This window comes from Taurulus bubalis, assembly GCF_910589615.1.
Source record: "Taurulus bubalis genome assembly, chromosome: 10".
Lineage (NCBI taxonomy): Eukaryota > Metazoa > Chordata > Actinopteri > Perciformes > Cottidae > Taurulus > Taurulus bubalis.
In genome coordinates, this window is record NC_136598.1 from 6,416,362 (window position 1) to 6,441,420 (window position 25,059).

General features: G+C 42.5%; 1 protein-coding gene across 1 annotated transcript; it reads left to right on the top strand.

Annotated features, from left to right (window-relative positions):
- The first annotated feature begins 1,784 nt into the window (after nt 1-1,784).
- On the top strand, nt 1,785-20,079 carry zbtb16b (zinc finger and BTB domain containing 16b). The gene is made up of 6 exons (XM_079225219.1): nt 1,785-2,965; nt 5,468-5,565; nt 7,852-7,938; nt 15,027-15,197; nt 16,297-16,464; nt 17,514-20,079. Exons 1-6 carry the CDS (start codon nt 1,788-1,790, stop codon nt 17,741-17,743), a joined length of 1,932 nt encoding a protein of 643 aa, XP_079081345.1. The 5' UTR covers nt 1,785-1,787; the 3' UTR covers nt 17,744-20,079.
- Nucleotides 20,080-25,059: the final 4,980 nt, after the last annotated feature.

Consider the following 25,059-nt stretch of genomic DNA (forward strand, 5'->3'; position numbering starts at 1 on the left):
TTCTACTTTTTTTCCATTGTTATATTCTACCAGGATGAAGGACAACACCTCCAAATTACACTGAATGTTTTGCTTATTTTCTTTTTTCCAACATAGGAGCAATTCAATCTATTGTACATAACATTACGATTTAACAATAGTATTGTGGATCAATACCGTTGGACTCTATATCTTCCTTTTATTTTGATAGTCTTATTCTGAAAATCAACTTCCCACAAACCAAATTCTTTAAAAACAACAACTCAATTCTCACGGTTGGTTGCAGCACATTTATTAACAACTGAGCATCTCATCGGTTTCATTCCCAACAGAAACACTATACACGTTAAAGTCAAACATTTCAACACGTGTTTTCTCAGGACACGCTTTATTTTGAAGGCTGCACTCGGAAGTGTTGCTTTCCCCCCGCTGGTCTCCCCGTCTCACTGGGTGATGATTTGCTTACTTGGAGCAGGACTGAGTTTGGAGCGGGTACTGTGAAATGTGTAACCATGATGTTGCTGGGTAATCAGCGGAGGACGTGAGGAGACAGAGGTAAGGACAACTGTCACAGCCGACACTTTTATTCTCCATGCTGATCATTTTAGGCGGCTCTGCTCCGATGAACTACTTTCCAATCTGACTTATTTGAACAACGAATTATTTTTAAATAATGTCAGTTTCGCAGTGGCTGGTTTTATAATATCGTTTCACAGCAGACATGTGGACATTGACTCCAAGTTTTGACCGCAGCCAGATTTATGATTTTCACAAACTTGATTCAGTATATCGCAGACTATCCGACTAATCATTGGACTGTTTTGGAGAAACGCGGGTCTTTTTTTAATTTTCGGACAGCTCGCGTTCCCTCAATCACCGTGCTGACAGTAAATACGCGCGTGCAGAGGGTTAATTTGTCGCAATGTGTTTGGATAATAAAGGTGGATTTGCGCGTCTGCACCTGATGCGCTCCGAGGTTGCGGTTAGTTGAGGATGCAGCGCCTATCAGCATCACTCGAGGTGCCGCTGAGTGGTCCGACAACACTCCTCATACAAAGCCTCACCATCACTCAGGCAGTCGTTTGGGTCTTTACATGTGGGGAGAAAACACGTACTTGTGTCAGGATTGAGCTTCATTACCGTGCGTTCATCAATTTGATAGTTTTATAACTTATTTAGGGGTTTTTAACAGTGCCGCGTAATTGCCTTTAACACATCTAATCATGAACGTGCGCAGCCTAAATGAAGTAATCAGCCCTTCAAGGCGTTTGTTAATAGCGGGCCTACCTGTTGAGGGCACGGGCGCGCGCCCGCGCGCGCGTGTGTGTGAGGAGCTTGATAAATTGAACCGTCACCTCTCAGTATGCAGACGTTATTACAGCGACGTGACCGCTCTCACCGAGACCTCAGACTAATCACCTGCAATGGAAACTGTTGCTTTGTGCGTATCGACCTGTTGTCTGCTTTTGGTCCTTAATTAAAATGCATAAACATGGAGGGCGCATGCAATAAAAAACCCTGAAGAGATCAAGTGGTGGTTTAGAATTTCAAAGAATATATATTTAATTTGGTATGTTTTGATAAATATATTTTTTTAGATCATAGATGAAAGTGTACACTGGAGTGTAATTAATGTATCATTATTTTGCATCACATTGAAAGTGAGACAGCCACTAATGATCCTCTTCCCCTTCCCCTCCACCCGAACCACAGACCTACAAGTAGCTGAAGGCAAGTGAAGAAGGCAGGACAGACACACCTCATGCGTGGGCCCAGCGAAGGTCCGAGTGGATACGGGTCTGACAAATATGGGGGTGCTCCAGCTCCACAATCCCACTCACCCCTGCACGCTTCTGCAGCGTGCCAATCAGTTGCGTCTGACCGGCACCTTGTGTGATGTTATCATCACGGTGGACGGCCAGGAGTTCCCGGCGCACCGCACTGTCCTGGCCTGCACCAGCAAAATGTTCGAGATCTTGTTCCACCGCAGCAGCTTGCGCTATGCCCTGGACTTCCTGTCCCCCAAGACCTTCCAGCAGATCCTGGAGTACGCCTACACCGCCTCGCTCCAGGCCACAGCCGAGGACCTGGATGACCTGCTGTACGCCGCTGAGATCCTGGAGATAGAGTACCTGGAGGAGCAGTGCCTGAAGGTGCTGGAGACCATCCAGGCGGAAGAGAGCGAGGAGGTGGCGGCGAAGACTCACAGCTCCGGAGACCACAGTGACCACAGCAGGGCTAGGCATTGGAGGCACATGTTGATGTCCAAGAAGCATTCCATACAGGATGGACCCAACCGCATCACTCCAACCGCTCTCCACCACCTGGCACTCTACCACATGACGGAGGGGAGCTCTCCTGGCCAAGAGCCCAAGACGGCTCCTGAATTGAGCCCCAAACTGGACACGGAAGTAGACATGGAGAGCTCCCAGCAGCCTCAGCGTCGTAGTTCAGAGTTATCCCATGCCTCAATCCTGGATCCTGACAGAAGTATAAAATCAGAGAGCATGCAGGTGGATGATGCCAACGGCTGCGAGGGCAGGTCCTCCAGCACCGGAGAGGGAAGCTGCATGTCCGACCAGCCCAGAGACGAGGGCCCGGGGACGCCCTTGAGAGGCAGCGTGATCACCAGCGCCCGGGAGCTGCACATAGGCCCAGAAGACGGAGGACAAGTGGTGGGGAACTCCCTCGACTGTTTCCCCGGGATCTCCGAGAAACATCTGGCCTCCATATACTCCGTGCCCTCCAACCACACAGGGGAGGGGATGCTGCCAGTGTCTGTTTCAGTGGCTCCGTCCCTGGGCGTGCCGCTGGACCCGAGGGCCTACAGCGGCCTCCTGCACCAAGGCTTGCTGCACAGGGAGCTCCTCAGCAGGCTTGGCCAGTTTGCAGCAGGGATGAGGCACGAGGGCCAGGCTCAAGGCCAGCAGTGTTGTGGCGAGTGTGGGCTTCAGCTGCACAGCAGGCAGGCCATGGAGCAGCACAGGTAACGTGCACAAAACACCCGTCAACACCACATTTCTTACACTTTCCTGCAGCACCACAATATATTTTGAATCAATTGTTGCATCTTAATTGGAAAATAAAACCAAATGAAAATGTGTATCCACTCTGTGTCCAAAATCTATTATTTCAAAAGTGAAAGAAAGACGGCATGTATAGTTTTAGTCTCGGTGACCTTCTACACTCACTGCTCAACATTTTTACAGACAAACGTCTGTTGCGTGTGATGTGTGCAGGGATGTGCAGGTGCATGTGTGCTTGTGCGGTATGATGAATGCGAGCTGATTATGCCGTTGGGAAAAGCATCGGACACGTGTCCCTTGAATTGAACCGTTTCTTGGTCTGCAGGATTCTCTCCCCCCCTCCAGCATGTTAACATACAATGAGAGTTAAAAGCTGGAAGGAACAGCAAAATATGTAAATTTATTCTGAGAGACACCTGCTCTCATGTGTTGACAGTGAGACATCTCGGGAAGTTTTGAATCGGTTCTTTGTCGGGGATTTGATAGAAAGAGGCTTTATTTTCTAAATTCTGTTTGATTATTTGTGCAGAAGCGTGCCCCGCACAACAGGCTGCCTCCGAGGCTATTTGATATGCATTCCTTTGCATCAGTAGAGAGGAGCCGCTCAGCAGGGACCAGACTGGACGCTTCAGCTCGATGATGGATAACTTCTGCTTCACGACCTGCTCTGTTGTTTTTTGTTGATTCCTTCTTTATTCACAAGCCTGTCGGTTCAGATTTTGTCATTGGACACAAAAAGTTACGGTGACAACTCTCATTAACTTGATTGCAGATGTTTATAATTGTGCATGCTTGGCAGTGTTTGACTCACCACTAATCATTAGAAACAAGGAAATCTGTGAGCTGAAAGTCCTAATTTCGCAGTTAACTCATGATTAGGATCACAGCCTTTCCCGTGGCTGACATTTCAGCTGCGTGCCACTCCAGAGTTGTGTTGAAACCGCCCGGTGAAACAGAGCATCCTGTGGGATATTTAGTGATGCGCGTTGCTTACTCATGGAGACAGCCGGATGTCCGCAGGTAGAAGGAGTTGCATTGGTGGCACTGCTTAAGGATGTAATGAAGTTTTTGTCGGTCTGTAACCAGGTCACTAAGCATACACCTGGTCTGCAGATTGACATTTTGTGGTTTTGTTGGTAAAGAAGGTTCTCCATGAAAAACTATACAGATAATTGACATATTTGGTTTTGAATTGTTTAAGTAGTCCTTGTTGAATAAAGGGACACAAAATAAACAAACTAGAAAAATGCATTATTTTTAAAAGGCAATTTTGAAGGTTCATTCTTAAGGTTGTACGAATATTTAGCATATGTGACTTTACAGTGTTTTAAAAATAATTAACGTCATTTTTAGGGATTGAAATAATACCATTGTTTTAATGGACTGGAAACAGGAAATAAGATGAGAGAGATGGGCAATGAAATGCAATAAACCTGTCGAGCTGGACACACTGTGTGTGTGTGTGTGGTTGCATGGTCAGCCTCTTAAACCCCGACACTACCAGCTTCGGATTTCTTTTCTTTGAATCATCAACTGTGGAGAGAAAAAAGGAAATATATACATCACAGGAACATGTTTGACACCTCCGACTGCTGGGTTAGAGTGAGTCTTACGTGAATGCTCAAGTTAATTATCATCTTTCAGTGAGATCTTTAAAATTACAGTAAAAAATAAATACAAATTACAGCTTTTCGGTTTTGGGAAAAGCATTGGACACGTGTCGCTTGAATTGGGACATGTAGCTCCAAAAATATTCTTTTCTTATAATATGTTAATGTTGATTTCAAGCATGCTAAGTTATATCTCGAGACCCCGTTTATTTTAACCACAGAGTGTATTTAATCGTGTAGTCTTTTTAGGCGGTTAGCAGGGTGATATAAGGATAACAGTACAGATGCCTTGCATGCTTGGATGTGTGTGATATGATATGATAGGTTTTGCTGCCGGCAGAGCTTCAGCGAATCATCGTCTTTTCTCCTATTCATTGCAGTTACAGGAGAAGTGTATGTGTGCGTATGTTTTGCTTGGGTGTGAGTTTGCGTGCATGTACTTGATGTGTGTTCATGTGTGTGTGTGTGTGTGTGTGTGTGTGTGTGTGTGTGTGTGTGTGTGTGTTCTTGTGTGCATGCCCAGTGTCTTGCAGTGCTGGCGGGTGGAGGCACGCGTATGTCTGCACTCTGAAATTAGCCAGATATCCTATTGTCTGTGTTCTTTTAGCATTCATGCGTTGTGATTCACAACTCCAAGGCCCTCTTACACTAATGATGTTGCATTCAGCGAGGGATTCTTGACGGAATTAAAACACGCTCCTCTTGTTACGAGGACAATGATGCTTCTGGGTTTGGGAGACCTTACCAAAAAAAAAAGAGGCACAGAACCGAATACTTTTATTATCACAAGTGTGCACTCGCTCTGTTCTCGTCGCTGTTAACACGCTCGCGTTTGTGTTTGTCTTTCCACAGGAGGCTGCATAATGAGGAGAAAGGCCACGGCTGTGAATACTGTGGCAAACACTTCCAGGACAGCATGCGGCTAAGGATGCACATGCTGTCTCACACAGGTACTTAGTAACTCTTACCCTCTCATCTCAGAGTATTCAGTGCTCATGAAGCCTCTTGATAGTGCGGCCTTTCAAATGCACCTGTTCATACTACAACCCCCTCCTCCTCCTGCCAGTTAGTGCTGCTCCGAATACTTGGATCATGCTTCCTTTTCCATGCTTAGGTCTATGTACCTCTCCCTCCCTCTCCTCTCCGTCGCTCTCTAGTCTCTCTCTCTCCGTTTGAATCGTTTCTGTGTTTTTTCGGAGACTCTGGCAGCTCGCCAGCTCTGCCCCTTCTGAGTGATGACATCATCAGCTGCCGGCAGGCCTGGGTGTTCTGCCAGTGTTCCGAAGCGTGTGTGATGGCTCGCTCGCAGATGTGTGTCCAGGAACACACTGTACCCAAATGCAGACTTAATCAGACCTGACTGCTCTCCCAGCTACTTTATCCAAAATAGAGAAAGAGGAGCAGAGGGGGGGGCGGGGGGCGAGGGGGGGGGGGTGAGGAGAGGAGAGGACAGGAGAGGAGAGGGGATCAGGGACTAAAAATGAAACTAAAACAGAAACAGAAACCTCAGTCGGAATATGTGTACAGACAAGGCGAGGTCCCTGTCCTCTCCGACGTGACATACTGCTGACAGATGAGAGAGAATCTGCTTCTTTAAACTTCACCTGAGTTGTCCTTTTATACCCTCTGCATAACCCTAAACACACATATTGTCTCGCATCACTCGAAGATCTTCGACAACACGCTTTGATTTTCAATTCACAGTGACATCCACAACAGCAGCACCTTTAACCTAATTTGTATTTTTGCATAAACTCTCCGCATCCCGATGTGTCAACCCATAATACTACAAAAAAAGAGAGATGTGGATCTCATTTCTTTGTCACCGTGTATTTCGGTATAGCAGCCTTAGATCCCGCTGGTTGCTAAGGAGCGAGTGCTCCACTGCTCTAATGGGCTGATTTGGTATTCAGCTCGATGCTGGCTCTTATTTTGGTATGCCAGACAAAGTGTTTTGATGGAGGACGATTGCAGCCGCGTCTGGAGACAGTTTGATGGTTTATGGATGAGAGCACACTCCGTGCCTTTGACTGCACAAGACAATGCACTATGTTCTCTTCTTCCCTTATCACACAATCTCGCACAACACAACACACCACACTGGACAGCGTCACACAACATCAGCATCTACAACACTGTTCTAGTATTACTCCTATACAAGACTACTTTCCAGCAAGTTTTATTTTTGCACAGCGTAACAAAACGCACCGTTCCAAAACAGTAACCAATTTGTTTTTAAAAATTGTTGCTTTTAGAAATGAACAGATTGGGGCTTTTTTTGTTGTTATTTGCGAGGAGCACTGGCAACAGTGGCACAGTGTGTGTATAGAGGCATCGTAAGAGTTGAAAGAGGACCACATTTAGGCTGTAGCGCTCAGAGTTCCCAAAGCTTGTGGGTGTTTTAATGAGTCATTTTAACTTCATTTAAAGCCAGCTGAGCAGAAAATAGATCAGTGAATGAGCCCTGGGCCAGTATGGATCTGCAACCGATTTACATCTCTGTGAGAGCCAACCCACATCCAAACAGCTGTGTGTGCGCGTGTGTGTGAGAGAGCGAGAATGCGCGCGTGTGCGTGCATATCTGTCCTATGTGTCTGTCTGTGCAGGTGTGAGGTGACTGCACAACAGGGATTGAAGATCTCTGCAAGCAGTATGCATACTTGTCTCTTTCATGTCTTCATCAGAATAGACAAGGGCATTCCAAAGGTGAACTGGGAACTGTAGTTACAGTGAATGCGATGGGATTTGGGGTGTTGACTCTGAAGTGTTTTTTTTTATAAAGGGATGTGCCGCAGGCGGGAAGCGTCTGCTGTAGAGAGAACACCCAGTCCTTCTGTGGCCTCTCAGGCAGACAGTCTGCTCACTGTTCAGAGACTGATAACAGGGCACGGTAAATAAAACTCTCCAGCTTGGCTCTTTTTTGTCAAGAAGAAGGGCCGTTGCACCCTGTCTGGTGCTTTTGTTTGTCCTGAGTTGTGTTTTTATGGCGCTTTCCTCCGCTCCATTGTACTCTGTGCGTTTGCTTCCTTATGTTAACACCTGAAAAGCACAAGTGTGTGACAAGCGAGGCTCCTTGGTGTCTTTGGAAATAGGGTGCCTTTGTTCCCACCCCGTCGCTTTTCGCGCAGTTCCCTTTAAATGGTAAATTAACTGACTTGATCTACAATTACAAACACACATGTTTGTGTTTACTGTCTCATCAAGATACTTTATTATGAATTTGATTCTATCTACAGCTCCTGCCGAGGCGCTGGTGTGTGATCAGTGTGGAGCGACATTCTCCTCAGAGGATGCTCTGGAAGCCCACAGGCAAACACACACAGGTAATTTACACACACACACACACACACACACACACACTATGTCTAACCTGGAACTGTTGGGTACACCGGGACTACGGGAATTACAATTGTGGGTCTAAACTTGCGTGTCATGCTAGCTGGGTTTAACTGTTCCTGTCATGATGCTCCATAATTTATCAACATGAAGGTGGGAGGCCCTCTCACATATCACCCACTAATATCTCTTGGCATCCAAACCCACGGCATGCCACTTTGCCATAGCCGTGGCTTTTACAGTATTACAGTTACACAGACATACTATCCTCACCTCGTGCCTGTGGACTTGTTTACCTTACACTCACACTCAACAACACCTTCTGATTATCAATAATCTTAATAAAGAACATGTTTGTATTACAATCTTGTGTTGTCCAGTGAATGACTGGCATCAACAGTTGGCATCGGTATGAATCATTTCTTAATAGTGGTGTTTGTTTTTCTGTTGGCCGAGTGGTTGCACAAACCTGGATGGTGACTTGTGATTTGCAATCTTGGATCTTTAGAGTTTGGAACAACCTGCCTGAGGAGCTGAAGTCGTTTTAATCTTTTAAATCCATTCTTAAAACCCACATTAACAGACTTCTGTATTATTAGTGCCAAGGAAGCTGCAACATATTGCTGGAAAAGGGAAACAATGAGATGAGGCAATATATAAAACAAGAAAAATTAAGTCTATAATCTATGAGATAGTCAAGAAAAACAATTGGGTGTCAAAAGTAGACTTTTTGAGTAGAGTGATATTATTACTTCTAAGGCCACATTATTATTAGTAATATTTTCTCCATCAACCTCAAAATGATCATCTGTAAAGGCCTGCCGGGTCAAACATAAAACACAGATTTAAACCTAAGATACATAAAAATAACGAAAAAATTACTAAATCTCACCACACAAGCAAACATGAAACCATCTACATCAGTGTATCTGTAATAAACAATGAAACAAGATATGAAGACATTTTGAAGTTGCCATGTTTGGTTGCTTACATTTAAGCATTTTGGTTAGTTTGTATTCTCTGCCAACATGGCTTGCTTCGTATTTCTCGCTCTTTGATCGATGAGGGAGGACACTTCCCCTGAAGAGTTTGACCCTTGACACTTTCTAGTAAAAAAGCTTTAAAAAAATATCTCAGTTGGTAGAACATTTAATGCCTTACAATAAAGCTGAACATATTAGTTGATGAATGGATTAGTTGATTGACAGAACATTATCTACTTTGATAATTGGTTAACCGTTTAAAAGTATTTTTTTCAAGCAAAGTACCCAAACATGTACTGTTTCCAGCCTCTCTAAATTAATTTTTGCAAATAAAATGAAGATCTTTGAATTTGAAGACGTTCCTCTGACTCTTGGACATTTTGGTGGACACTTTAAACTATTGTCCAACATCTAAATGACCAAAATATTAATTAATAATTAAAATAATGGTTAGTTGCAGCCCAAAAAACCTATGACCCATTGTTTTCCACACAATGATGATAAATACCAAACAACACAATCAGTCAAATATGACGCCACTACCTGGCGAGTTCCTAAGCATTGATAACTGGTTTACTTATTACAGGTTTATTGTCATTGATCTGATAAAGCCTTAACAAGAATGCCTTGAAGGGAAGTGGGGCATGAAGCTAATGGGGTATTTATTTAAGAGTAAAGTAAGACAGACTTAGCAACCTGTTTGACTCTCCAACTTTAAAAAGTAAGTTGTATTGTTGTCAGCCAGTGTCTGAATCCACACCTTTTCTGCTACTGTCGGAGAAAGGCGATCACCCTCGCAGGAGCATTGGCATGTAACTGTAACTCCAGGTGGCACACACAGTATGAATACTTAATGGTTGTGGACATGGAGGGGTGTTAACGATGCCCAGAAGATTCTCCCCTCACCTCCCCAAGTTGTAAACATCCAGAGCTCGGTTTCAGCTTGGCATTGCAGAGCAGGGTACAGGAGGGCATTACTCTCTCATTTTGACGTGATCTCAGCTCGCTCTCCTGTGACGCATGGAGCTTTTTTACTGACTCTCTTTGTTGCTCTCAGAGCCTGCACTAACATGACTTACAGGTAATTAAATCAGCTGCGTTGAGGTTATGGCTCAGGATCTCTCATTGCCAATTGTGCCGCCTCGGCTTTAATTTGCCATGTGGCAAAACCAGTGAGCCACATGAGTTTCCTCTTAGCAGATTTACACTTGTCAGACCTCAGCAGCTGCACAATTGCTGTCCACCTCCTCTGGAAAGGGAAATCATTCTACATTTGGGAGATCTTACTCTGAAGCAATTTGGCAACACTGGCTAGCGACAGTGAAAGTCTCTTTAGCTATTTTGATATGTCAGAGGTGAATAGCCGTGGGTTGCTGAAGTTAGAGATCAAAGAGGAGGGGGGGGGGGAGGATTTGGGGGAGGAGGGGACTGTGGGAAGGGGGTAGGGGGCATGTGAGGACTTCCTGAGGGCAGGAGGAGTGCTGCTGGTGTTGGATGCCAGGACTGAGAGGAAAACAACATCATGTGCTGCTATTTACTCCTCACCACAGCACTGTCATAGTCTCCTCTGACCTACTTGTCGGTGCCCAAAATAAAAGAATGGATCTGTCTCCGAATTGCTCTCACAACAAAGGGGTTTGTTTCATCAGAGCATGTCAAGGGCTCTGGGGCACCAAGTTCTCAATTTTGGAAAACCCAAGACTGTAGCTTATCTACAGCACGCACAGAACTGAACTGTATACAGTGTGCTTCAAGCCATACTGGCTGACCATTTTGCCACCTTGCCTTCAAGGCAAAGGCCGTAAGAGTCCTGCCTTTGTGTACTCACAGCAGCTGCACTGTTTCCAGACATAACAGGCTGCTTCATCAAGTGAATAATATTACCTTCTGTCCGAGTCCTAATTAAACAGCCCTGGAGCTCATTCAGACACAGCCCCGGCTTCATAATGTAGACCTTTTAGCTCCCCTAATTGTGTGTCCGTCATCATACTGCACCCTCCTGTTAATACCCAGTTGAAATTCATACAAGCCTTCAACTGATTTGAACTGTGCTCTGTTTGGCCATTGCGCCTCCAGTATTCATTTGCACTTGCTGTCATGATACACAGAAAGACTCGGGATGCCTTGTCATTTCCCGCCGAGTGAAATGTAGTCAATAGAAAATATTGTAAACGTTCTAGGAATGGAGGCAAACGAAAACCGCATGCGACCTCAATGAACCGATCCATGGAATGGTGGTTAAACACGAGGAACGTATCTCTTGTTGCATTAATTATTAAGTCGGTTGTTCCTCACTCGGGTAGATTAGCAGTCTGCTGATGAGTGCCCGGGGTTGTTTAAGGTACTGTAGTGTTTGTGCATGTGCTGCTCGAGCTGCCACAACTGCAGGGAGCCGTCTGCATGAACACATACAGTAGCGTGCCATGTGAGGTCGAGCACATAATGTAGCCCGCATAACTGTGTATGTTTAACTGGGTGATATCCGTTGGCCAGAAGACAGTGTGCTCACTGTGTATACACTGAGCAGGGCCTGAGGACATAGTTGATAGTGTCTTCACATTGCATATTCTCGCTAGAGGACATGATCAGCCATGATGTAATAATGTAAAATGTAAAATCTGTGTGAAATTCCTTGCCCTTTTGATGGCAGCAGAAGATGTGTTTGGCTTTCACTGTCATTCACAATCTACCAAAACAAATACCCTTAATAGATCACATTCTGCAAGCATCTCTTTAAATACTGCAGTTCAAATTATATGTTTTGTTCCTATATATTTCAGCAGATATAAAAGACAAATTATTCACAAATCAATCAGTTTAATTGGTGGACTCGGGACACCGAAGTTTAGATTAACACAGTAAAAATTATACAGATCTGCGGTCGTCACTGAATACAATCTCTTGTTCAATTTGCAGTGGGTTTACTCCCAGATTCTCAGGGTGGGAAAACTTTTGTTTGCCGCTTGAAAAGAAACAGGCTGCGCTTATTTGTGAATGAAGGGATTAGCTTGAACACTTCACCCCAACAAGGACCATGATCCTATCTGGTTGCCTAGACACATGGTTTTGTTTCTTAGGCAGCGTGAGAGCGTGGCTGGCTCCCACCTCGGTTGGGCTGAATAAGTGGCAGATGTATGGAGGCAGACCATGTTAAGTCACATGAGCATACACATGGCCTTAGTGGAGATATGCTGAAATAGCATAGCAACCTCAAACTGTCCTGAATTACTAACCTAATTGTGCATTAGACAAGTAGCTCGGTAATATAATGCACACAGTAAATGTTTATATTTTCTGCCTCTCAGCAGATTTGCTTGAAAGCAATCATTATTCCCACTGTTAAGGCTCCCTCCCAGTAAACACAATGCTCAGTCAACTCTCCGGCCTTTGAGGAATACCATTGATTACATGGTATTTGCCCCATTGAGGGCCAAGGGTCAGGGGTCATCTTTTGCCTTAAAACCCAAATCCCGAGCCCATTGTTTGGATAAGGGTGAGAAAGCAGGGGGCAATGACAGCCAACTTTAGGGCTTATTCTCTCATAAAGAAGCTCCTCTGCACTTATTACCAAAGCTTACTGGAAAACTCTACAACTGCAAATCCTTTTCCTTTGAAAAGTTAACAGAGCGCAGCAAGGCGAAATGCCACCACTAACGCATACAAACACTTCCTCGCCTCCGAAATGTTTTTTGTTTACACTTCAAGATATTTGTTATTTTTATTTTCAGCGTCGCTTGCGCAGAATCAAACCGAAAACGACTGCTGAGCTGTTGTCACCGTGTGACAACCAGAGATCAAGAGTGAGATTCTTGTGACAGAATATTTGTCATATTTCTTAACTCAAGTTTCGGTATTATTGGTGACAGCAGGATCAGGATTTACATCTGTGAGAGTCTGCGAGTGTGTCAGGAGGAACGGTTTAACCTCCACAAAGAAACTGGAATGTTAAACTTTCAGAGCAGACGGAACAAAGTATGTCGGCTGCATTGAAACACGCATTTACAACATATGATATTTAATGAAGAGAGCGCAGAGAGCTTGATTAAAGTAGCTTTGAGTATCTACAAGGTGTTTAAGTTATTCGGTTTGCAGGCTCTGCTCTGCTCAGCCTGGACACATTGGAGCAGAAAGCACTCCCCCTGCTGGCTGCAGCAAATATTACAAGAGAAACTGGTTAAAGTGGATCCACATCTCAGGTCATGCAAAGACTGCATCTTGTGTCTTTTAAATGCCTTTATCCATTTTTGGATGGATCATTATCCAGGCTCCACTGTTGCACAGTGTCTAGTGAAATGGCATTAGTTAGGTATGACTCAGACAGAAAGGGTAGCTGGTTGGACAGTGAAAGGATTTCCTGTATGGTCAGCGAATAAGGGGAGTGGAGAGGGCGCAGAGGCGTTGAGAATGGAGGGTCTTTTGTCTTCAACTAAAATATTGTGATCCGTGGGTGAGAAAGGACTTTGGTCATTAGGCGACGGCATAAAGACAGGGATTGTAGGAGTTGCGTGAGGAGCCTATGACTAATGGGCTTGGTCAATGAGGGCCTGAACCTCATTGTGTGCCCTTTGTGCAAAAGTCCACAGGCTAAAGCCTCTGAACAGGTGCAGTTCATTCCACTGGATCGCCTCCCTGCAGGATTGTTTGGATCAGGGAATGTCTTTCATCCTGTCTTCTTTCTGTTAATGATTACGAATGATCAGTTCCATTAGTGCCATTTTGGGGTGAACATTTCAGTACTCGGTTTCAAAAGAAGCACCGTAATTTCAAAGACGAGGATTTGTGCCTCTATGCCAAATTATACTTATCCGCGAAATGTGAAGTCTGAAAAAGCGTCTTACTTTGTTTGAGCAAATTGTGAAACGTGGATTAATAAACAATGAACACAATGAATGTTTCTGATTTATCCTTGAAAATGTGAATTTGCTTGATTTGTTTCCTTTTCTTTCTACTTTGAGCAGGCTTGCCTGTTAACTTGATTGAACCTAAAGCAAGTGTCTGACACTATCCTCTTAGTATGAGTGTGCTGTATCCCTTTCCCTGCGTTAATTCCAATTTAATTGCCAGTTGCCTCAAGGCACTTCAATAACAGTAACAAATGATTTGATTTAGTGGACCTCATCAGACTGCATTTTAAATGCGACACAGCAACCCCACTTGAATTCCAATGAAGTGCTGGCACAGTCCTCTGTTTACTAATGATCCTCCGCTGGAGATGTCTGATTGAATCTGAGTCAGGAGCAATGGGACCTGCTAGCATTGTAAATGATCTGCAACCTGAGCAGACAGAGAAATAAGGACCTCATAATCTCACATTAAAGCTTCACTCTCTAGGACATGCACGTTATGTCCAATGCCACTGATTAACCAGTCCCTCAGTCTTACCGCATGTATGAATTTGCATCGGTGCGAATGCCAGGATGGATTTGAGTGCTGGTGTACACAGCCTGTAGATCAAGTGTTGACTGTATGACAGCCAATGGATCTTCTTCACATAGCCATTTTGACTTGAGCTACCCTGCCAGTGACTCCCTATCTGTATTCCTCTCCACACTCGGTGCAACAGGAAAGCAGCCCCAAAGAGATGCCAGGTCACACACAGGATTAAACTGGATTGTGTTTTTTCCTGCAGTCCTGCCTTTAATGGCTTGATATCACTACTTAACATTCTGCACAGAGCGCATAGAGTAGGCATCATTTAGGGTGGAGCTACTATCAGCCGCTCTTTGAGCACAGAGACAGAGGACTTCACAGGCTAGAGCTGACTCCTGATGGGGAATGAAGAGAATAATTACACATCTAACACACTAGGAAGGAGCCATTGATTGTGTGATTGGCATGCTGTGCATTGTGTGGGAAATTCTTAAAGAAAACAATGACTTTCATGGTTTAAAATAGAATGTATAAAGACTCGCAGTTGAAAGTGCCTCTGGGCTTTTAGGGGAGTTAGTTTAGGTAGAGGCACTTGCTCTTTGAAAGAAGCTTTTCCCTCTGAGGACTCACACAAAGTTGAAGTGACCCAGTTTCCCCACTTAAGGCCCTGTCTGTGTATGGTACTGAAATAACTGTGTGTCTGTGTCTTGTGCGTTCTCCAGGGACTGACATGGCGGTGTTCTGTCTGCTGTGTGCAAAGCGCTTCCAGACCCAGAAGGCCCTGCAGCAGCACATGGAGGTCCATGCAGGGATGCACAGCTACATCTGTAGCCACTGCGACCGCCCCTTCCCCAGCCACACGACCCTCAAGAGACACCTGCGCTCGCACACGGGTAAGAGACGGATAATCTGCACCATCATCGCTGCCTATAGTGCTATCTCCTGTCCTAAACCATAGGCATGTGGTGTCAAACGCATGCATATTTTTTAAAAAAGAGACAAAGACAGCTGTATTTATTTTTGTTTATGAGTTAATTTCCTTAGGTTACTGGCTGTAAGGTTTTTGATAATTTGCATGCCTCCTCTCCCACCCTCCTTTTCCCTTCTCTATAAGATGACTCACCTCTCTGATGACAGCACTGTACCGTTATGGCCGGTGCATATTTTGGGCAATTTCATCCTGTTTATATTTTGGGTTCTTAGACAGCCTTTGGGCTTCTGCAATTCACGGCTGTCAGTTCTAGTGTGGTTCACCCAAAATGATAGAGGAAACCCAAATAAATATTGAAGGAAAAGCAAATGGAAATGACTTGTCTGTGTGTTCTACCGAGGGTGAGTCTCAGTGCCGCAGGAGACTGAGAGATATTTACTGAAAAGATGTCCCCCTTTCTTCTTTTACCTTAAATAACACTCTCAGCTGTCAGGATGGCTTGATGTCTAGACAGGAGAAATACATAATTGATGTGAAGAGACAGAAGTGAAGGGAGTTTTGGCCATGGCAGCGTATCTTGTTTGTATGGCATTCTGCTTGGAAGTAACATTTTGTAAATGTCATCTGCTCCACAGTGGGGTGGGGGATTGGGGAGAATCGGCCTGTAATGAGGAGAGCAATGTATCCTCTGACTTGGCTGTTGCTGTGGACACTGAGATAATGAGGCACATAGGTCATTGGAGATGAGTCAAACCCTCAGCCTAGGAGAGAAATAGATTAACTACAGTATAGAGAACGGAGCAGTACATGCCTGGAGGACTTTTATTAGCTATTAGCAGACAGCCAAGAGGAGTGTCCTCATGTCATAACATTAGCAACGTCTGAAAGCACATAATTTCCCTGCTTGATATGCATGTGCAGAAAGGGCTTTGTGACGATGACCTACGCAGCCACATTTGCACCCATGCCATGCCGGGCCAAGGATAAAGCCTTTAATGCTCCTAACGATAAAGGATTGTGTCGATGTTGTGGCTACTGTGGTGACGCAACTGTGTTTTCAGGCGATCACCCGTTTGAGTGTGAATTCTGCGGGAGCTGTTTCAGAGACGACGGCACGCTGAGGGGCCATAAACGCATCCACACTGGAGAGAAGCCTTATGAGTGCAACGGCTGCGGGAAGAGGTTCAGCCTCAAACACCAGCTCGAAACACACTACCGTGTACATACGGGTGAGAGTTCAGACACTAAAAACACACTCAATCATACGGGTTAGCAAGGTCTTCGGGGGGATTTTAGTTCCACTAATGGGGGTGATTTGGTACCGTTTAAAACTATAAGACTACTGGTGTAGTATTTTGTTTTTGTTAACAAATCCCACAAATGGACCAAAACCAACAATTAAGTTAATATTTATTAATTTGTTATTTTACTTCCAAGTACTGTTTGTGTGGCTTATTTTGTCTTCATTAAGATGAACACGGCCTCCGTAGTTTATCTTGATTCTGTGCTGCATTCACCTTCCTGTTGTGTAAATACTCACCAAATGTGAACGGTGCACAGCTGAAAATATACTTACACTACTGTTTGAGTAGCATTTGCAAAAAGCTACAGTGCCCAGTTGTTGTATAAAAGAATGTTGCCTTTATTGAAACCATTATATCTGTTACCTGTTTTTAAAGACACATTTGCTTTTTACTGAATGCCAAAAACAAGGGAGGGAAGTCAGAAAAACATTAAGAGTCAGACTAAAGCATTTATGAATAATGCCATTTTTAAATACCGTTTTAAAGCTAAAATATCTTACAAAAATGTATTATGTTCAGAGTAAAAAAAGGCATTGGCATACACTCAATTCTTACGACTCATTTTTGATAATTGTGATGGTTTGCGGCGTTTAAAGCTATTTCAGTGGAAACTTTCAGAGTGCTTTTAAATTGAATTACGTGATATACAAAACACGACAGAACCACTCATTTACATCATTACTCTGTGCGACAGGTCTACATTTTATTCCAGGTTGCAGATTTGACTAACTGCTACCTGATTCCTTGCTGAGGTCAGAGAGAAACCTCTGTCGTATTTGCGGTGGATGACTCTGACTGGCCAAATACTCATTAGCAAACCGATATAGGTCTAATCCTAGAGCTCTAACACACACAAACACCACACAATACCCCAACAAGTACAGTGGGCTGAACTAGAGGGGAGTCCCGTTTCACCTGGCATTCCCTCCGGCTCCAGGTCGACAAGGTTAATGCTGTATTGTTGAATTTTTCAGGTGAGAAGCCATTCGAGTGTAAGCTGTGTCACCAACGTTCCAGAGACTACTCGGCTATGATCAAGCACCTGCGCACTCACAACGGAGCGTCTCCGTACCAGTGCACCGTCTGCCAGGACTTCTGCCCGAGCCTGGCCTCCATGCAGAAGCACATAAAGGGCCACAAGCCAGAGGAAGTGCCAGCGGACTGGAGGATAGAAAAGACTTACCTGTACGTCTGTTACGTCTGAGCAGGACTTGGACCCCCACCCCCCGCCCCCCGCACACACTCTGTCACCGTTGGGTGAAAACCTCGTAACTCCAGTGTTGCTGTTTTTTCATGCTGAAAGATTACATGTCTCTCTATGTGGGTTTAAAAAAAAATATTTCAGATTCTTTTTTTGGATAAACTGAAAAAATACATTGTGGTAAGTTGTCATTCTGGGAGATACAAGGTTTTTACCTGACAACCGAGACATGCAAGCACGAATAAAATGTGTGTGTACACACTAGGGCTGCAACTAATCTTTAGTTTAATTATCAATTAGATTATTTTGACTACTAAGTGATAAGTTGTTTAGTATGAAAAATGTCAGAAAAGTAGTCACATTTTGGTGACAAGGTCTTCACATCTTCAAATTACTGCTGTTATGTTGTCCGACCAACTGTCCAGTCTGAAGAGAATTAGTTTACAATGATATAAAAACACTGAAAAGCAGCATATTCTCACATTTCGAGAAGCAGGAACCCCTGAATACCCCTGAGAAATTACTTAAACTCAAAATTTCTTGACGACTTCTTATTTCAGCCCTCGTGCACATAAACATCCACACACTCTCCCTCCTCACACACACAGTTTTGCTCATAACTGCATCTCCAATGGATCCACTGTGGTTCAAATGAAAGCCACAATGGCTGTGACTGCTGACCCGTCTATGTAGCTGCAGCTTTTTGATTGATTGGTTGATTGATTTCTAAACCATCAGGCAACCCGAGTCATCTTCTCTGATTGTGCAGTAGATGTAAATGATTCCATGAAGGCTTGATTGGCTGAAATTTGACACATTATCTCGCCTAAATTCCTGTGACTTCTGAGTTTTATTTTCTGCTGTTGGATTTTATTTTGGAATTGTTGTTTTTTATGTTGCATGTACTTGAATGGCTGCCACCTTTTGACCTCATAAGCTTTATCTCTTTAATTGCCTTGTCTTTCTTGCAGTGGGTGTTATTTTTTCGAGATAGCTTGCTGACAATTTGAGTTTCTCTTGCAATGTAATAGGTTTTGCTATTTATATGTTGTTTATTTGTTACCAAATATGTGCTGGTTTTCATCACACCGTCTCTGTCACCTTGGTAGGATTTTTAGGAGAGAGAGAGAGCTCTGCCTCTCCTAACTTTGAAACCTACTGCAAGTCATCGGTAGTTTTAATTTTCTAACACATACATCATTTATCAACGGACAAGCAGTGAGTAAAAAAGAAAAACAGCCTCTTGTATGTGTAGGTTTGTATCATTAACTATATATAGATGTCTTATACCATTACAGAATCAGAATTTCCGAGGAGAAAATTAAACAGAACATGAGAAGAATCTTTTTTTTTTTTTTTTACAAAACCTGAAAAGAAAATTGAATCACGATGAGCAGGTTATTGTCAGTTGTAGTGTAGCTGTAATGTACAAATTGTCATGGTATGTTATTCCCTAATGTGAGCCTAACACAGGCCTTATAGATTTAAACATGTGGTATTTTTGTATTACAGTAATTTGCTATCTGTTTACATTTGGTATGATTTGAGAAACATCTTAATGTGTGTGTTTTATAAGTCTCTGATTTGATTAAGATCCCTCCCTTGTGCCTCTTTTATAAGTAGAGCATTGATGTGCTTGAGTACATGGGTCTGTGCTACTGGTTGTTGTTTCTGGGTGTTTGTTTATTGTTACTTAATTAAAGATAGACTGCCATGTAGATCCACTTTGTCTGAACATTGCAACTGGAAGCAACCTACTGTGATTGTGACTGATACTCTGAGACAAGTGTGTACTTTTTACGTCACAGTTGCTTGCAACTTGCATCAAATTGTTCCCTTCAAAGTGACAATGGACTGAGCGTTCTGGATGAAAACAGTGTGTATCGCACATCTCGGCGTCTGTGGGCATTACCGATGCCCACTTAAGTAGCCAACAACACTGAGTGCCATGAAAACACACTTTCACTGTATCTATTCTACATGAACATGCACTATAAATGGATTTCCTTGGTGGACCAAAAGAAACAGAGCACTTTTATTTGAAAAGGGTTTATTCTTTGATCTTTCTATGTTGTGATAATGCAGATGTCCTTTTATTTGATGTGTCCTAGAAGGATGTGATTAGCATTGTTTAGATTATGTCAATGTCTGTCTACCTCAGGGCCAGATCAAAGCTTGACCTGGTATCCAATCAGGGTTGTTCCTCTTGCCATGTGTGCATCCCTCTTCATTACAGCTTTGTAACACAGTGTGTGAAAGTGTTTTCTCAGTGTGGATTCAGGCACAACTCTGTATGCGTCAGTGTTCGGTGGCATGGTTAAAAAAAAAAGAATAAAACTATTTACTATTTTATGCACCTTGTCTGATTTGCCCACTGTTTTTGCTGCACATGGTTCCCGACACCTTCACCAAGCATGTTCCAAATGTGCTCTATGAATTTAAACTGGACGTTATTCATGTATTATATAAAAGTGGATCATGTTATGATAATGTTTTCATACAATTGAACCGTAATAGTTTAGATTGGAATTATTTTGTATTACTTTTAGAAATTCAAATTTTCATCAATTAGTTTTAGTATGAACAAAATGAATTTCCTGTTCTAAGATTCCATATATTTTAATACCTTATCACTGAGAGTTCTAACTGGTTACATCATCCATTGATATGGCAGATTATATTGTACATTTTTTATTGATTTTTAATAACTAAGTACTTTACTGTGACATTTTCTGACTTATTATGACATTATTAAATATCGCTATTTTTACGACATTTACTTGCATACTATACTATGATATGTTATGACATACTACTGACATTTTGACTGCATAGTATATAATAAATATTGTTAGGACTTTTTGTCACGACTTTGTACAACTTTTTTAAATAATATAACATATATTAATTAGTATATTTAATGTAATGGCTTACTATATGATGAGTTTTTTTGAGTGTCTTGGAAGTTTTTATTGGCATACTGTATAGTCATATTTTATGAAATTTGCAAAATACTATACTGTAAACGTTTATGATTTTTTTTGTGACATACTATAAAAAGGCCACAACAGGCCATGGTTTAAAATGGGTTTAGAACAACTAAAGGGCCTTGTTTTGCACAGTCTTGAGTGTTTCATTGATTGTATAAAGCGGTTACTGCATAAACCACCAGGAAATGCTTCATCAATGAAACACAGCACCAAATAATAATAATAATTAATGTTGTTCCGCTATGCAATGTGCAGCAGGTCTACATTGGCATTTGCCGAGCAACACACAGACAGTGTCGTTCGCTAAAGCTAGCGATTACGGAATTTTACGTTTGTGTGATGGAATAAATATTTTGTTTTCTGTGTGGCCCAGAATCATTTTGCCTTAAAAAAGGAATCAACAAGGGAATCGTATAGTGTCATAAAAAGTAATATACTTTGATATTGTACAAACAATTATATTGTAGTCTATCAGTCTATCATGAAACATTTCTTTAAAAAAGTCCTAGTCTCACTGAGAAACACAGAGACGGACCTCAGCGATGGCTTTAACTTCTTGTCATCCAACCATTGGTCCAAAAACTTGCATTTACCCATTAGCTGGGTAGGTTAACACCTCAGCGAGACATTATTAAAAAGCAGTCAGTCAGAGGGATTAGTGAACGTGTTTACGGTAAAATCTAACAGGATTCCATCAACGACCTACACTGAAACCCACTACGCTCTGAAACAGTGACTAAATGAACGCTATACACATCGAAAACAAGATACAAAATACCTCTGAAAATGGCGTTTAAGACACAGACTGTATACAATATGGATGTGGTCTCCCTGACATCACCTATATGTTTTCAGACAGATTGCAGCTAGCTCCCCTAATATCATTACAATGGGTGAGTTATAGAAACAAAAACAAAATGTCTAGAGACCAAAACTGTTTTTGTACCAGGTTGTAAACAGCCGTATACACCATTTCTGCTGGAAAGTTGGACATTTTAACATGGGGGTCTATGAAGATTGTCTCACTTTTGGAGACAGCCTCAAGTGGTCATTCGAAGAAATGCAGCACTTCCATTTAGGCTTCAATTCTCCGCCCCGTAGGTTGCCTTTTTGTTTAAGACTTTAAAAGGGCCTTAATTGCTGAAGAAACCCTGATTTTGCCATTAGTTTTAGCCTCCAATTTTGCTATTTTTCCATTACTTTAAGCTAACTATTTCAGTTGTTTATGCATTGTAATTAGTTTTAACTTTGCATCACATTGCATTACTTTTAACAAACTGTTCAGGTTTTTCTGATTCTGATTCTGATTCATGCAATATCAATCACAACATGTGGTATTCTGGTGGGACAGTAGATTCCACATTTGGGTACATCTTTTTTATAGTATTTTATAGTATTTTCTATTTTACAGCTTCAGTCTTTCCACATATACAGGGGCAACCGCCGAACTACCCCTAGGGTACACGGTCCACTTATCCCTTGAGTAATCACTGGTCCGACTCTTCTCTCCACAGTCTCTGTGGTCCTAATTCCTGAACATTTCACTTGTACAGCGTGGCTTTGGCCGTGCCCATCATTTGAATAAAGACAATGTTGCTGATCCCTCGTAGCCTGTTAAGCCCTAGCGTCCCCCAATTGGGAGACCCTTTTATATCAGGGACATCAAGAAAAAATCATGGTATAAATCCCTCCCCCCCAAAAAAAAACAAACATGCTAGGTATCAAATTAAACATACAAATCAGGGCTACAATAATATATAATCCAGATGTACAACCTCTAAACACAACTCAAACAATAAATAGGATTAGGGGTTAGGGTTATTAGGGTTAGGGTTAGGGCTAGGGGGGTTTATTTTCTTCTGACATACACTCCCAGCTTGAGACTGTGAAGGTTTATGTGTCAGCTGGGCAACTAGAAAACAGCTGGAGTCACTCCGGCTCCGTGGTGACCTCTGATGGCACTCTGCCACAGCTGGCATGTGTTTTATCCCAAATGGGAAAGGTGCTAATAATCAGTAGACCAGGTCTGCCACTGCTTCCTGCACAACACAGGGAAAGCGAGACCTCTTATTAGATCCATTTACTGGTAGCATTCGCTGTACTATTTTTATGTTAGGTTTTTATATTATGCTTATTATGCTAATGTGATGGGTTCCTTTGGTTTCCTGTTCTATTGTCCACATCTTATCATAAAGTATCCTCCGAGTACCCTGAATGTTTTATTGTGTAATATATTTTCTAGATATAACTTCAACCCAGGTAGACAATCTCCAGGCGGCAGCCATTTCTTTCAAAAAAAATCACACTCTCATTTTCTAGTGCTGTGTTTTTTCCAACTCATTACATTTTGCCACCCACAGGAATAATTTGAGCTTCTTTTCAATAACAGTATAAGACTTCACTCAGTTATACAACATGACACTGGAAAAAAATCAGTCTTTGCTTACAGATCTCATAACTTACAGACCCAAGTGTCGCATGTTGATTTTTGTATTTATTTTTTAAAGTCACAAGACTAATAATAATAATATTAATAAGATAGTAGTAAATGAGTAATAAGTGGTGGGGATGAAGGGCGCCAAACTCAAACTCTTTTTGTGGACCAGAATGATTCACTTCAACCATCTTCATCTTCATCTTTCCTTTAAATAAAACAGCTATTGTTTTGCTTTTCGTAAAAAAGTATTACAAAAATACTTTTCACCATCTATTATCTATTTAGGCATTACTGGTGACCTACTTCATTTATGTATTGATTTCATTGAAATATTATATGATAGATGTACTAGTAAGGAGGAGGAGCAGTGTGTGATATGTGCCTTGCTCAAGGGCATTTCAAGAGTCAACAGCAGTTGAAAAAAGTGTTGGAAAAGATATTTCTTGTTGATCCAACCGTCTGGACTGAAGCGTCCTTTATAACCTTCCAACAGAGTTCATTTCATTACAAAGAAATGATTTAGCCTTTGCGGCAAATACGTCCTTTTGCCTCTGTAACCCCTCCACCTTCAATCTTCACCCCGCCTTCAGTGCAAGGCCACACTCAGTGGAGGAACAGATTGAGTGGGAGCCAGAGCTAATGTTATCTCCTCTGTTTAATTAGAGTGAGCGTGGTGGGCAGCTAAACCAAACCACATTACCCACCATCTGGTGGGGAGCAGCTCTGCTCATACCACCCTCACCATCGTTAGCCTCTACAAGACAAGACACAAACACATACATGACAGCTATTTATTCATCCTGCCACTTTCAATGTAGACACTGCATACCATTTAGCTATGATGAGGCCATACTCTGTCATGTTTAGGCCTGTCATAATTGTATTTTTGTGTAACTAAAATATGTTGCACACCAAAAATGTCAACCATTATAAAAGCAACAAACTGTCCTACACAGGTTATTTATCAATAGGTATTTTTCTCAGGCATTTCTGCGCCCCGTTTGTATTATCTGTGACCTCCAACAGTGACCGTCAACATATTGAAGAAGGAAATACATCTAAATGAACAACTCATCACCATGCAACTAGTTTCCATGAACATGGATTTGCTGAATATTTACAGAAAAATAAATCAACCTTTTATTTTGTATTGTGATTCCTCTCAGCGCATCTTAAATGGAAGTCCTTCGTCTACCACAAGAGTGCAGTATGCTACCGCCGCTAACATCCAGCAGGGCTCAAGCACTCAAGCATTGAAGCACAGAGGAGCGAGTCTGGCACTGTGTGTGGTGTGTGTGTGTGTGTGTGTGTGTGTGTGTGTGTGTGTGTGTGTGTGTGTTATGAAATAGTGGGGCATAGATTAGAGGTCTTTTCACTCACCCTCTGCTGCATCATGACCTGGGCAGCTTAGAGTTGGCCTTATTTCTTGAACAAATGATTGTGTCATGACACTGTGCACATGCAGAGAGCCTCAGCCATGCTTTGGCAAAGTTAAACGTCTTTTCAGCAATTTATGACTGTATACATTTGAGATAAGGTATATTCACATAATACAAGAAATGAACTCTGAGCTCAAAATAATAATTCCACCCAGAGCTGTATGGTTTGGACGTGTCCAAGGATGGAGGATTAAATCTGACCCAAGCCCCCAGGATGGAGAGGCGTGTTTTGAAGCAAATTTTACATAGTGGTCAAATGGTGGAATTATGATTTCTCTATCAGTGACGTGAGGCCATGGTGCCCCAGAATACCTTTTCCCCCAAAGACTTACATTGGGAAAGAGATGTCTCTAACTCAGGAACCAATTTCTTTTGAGGGAAATCAATTAGCAATTGTGTAATGTTAAGTTTGAGCACTTTCCTTTCCATTTTTATGTTGGGCGAACCTTTTGT

Excerpts from the sequence above, each read along its gene's own strand:
- zbtb16b (XM_079225219.1), top strand. The coding sequence starts at position 1,788 with ATGGGGGTGCTCCAGCTCCACAATCCCACTCACCCCTGCACGCTTCTG. Across the intron at positions 7,939-15,026 it reads CCACAGGCAAACACACACAG|GGACTGACATGGCGGTGTTC; the intron begins GTAATTTACACA and ends TGCGTTCTCCAG. Across the intron at positions 16,465-17,513 it reads ACACTACCGTGTACATACGG|GTGAGAAGCCATTCGAGTGT; the intron begins GTGAGAGTTCAG and ends TGAATTTTTCAG.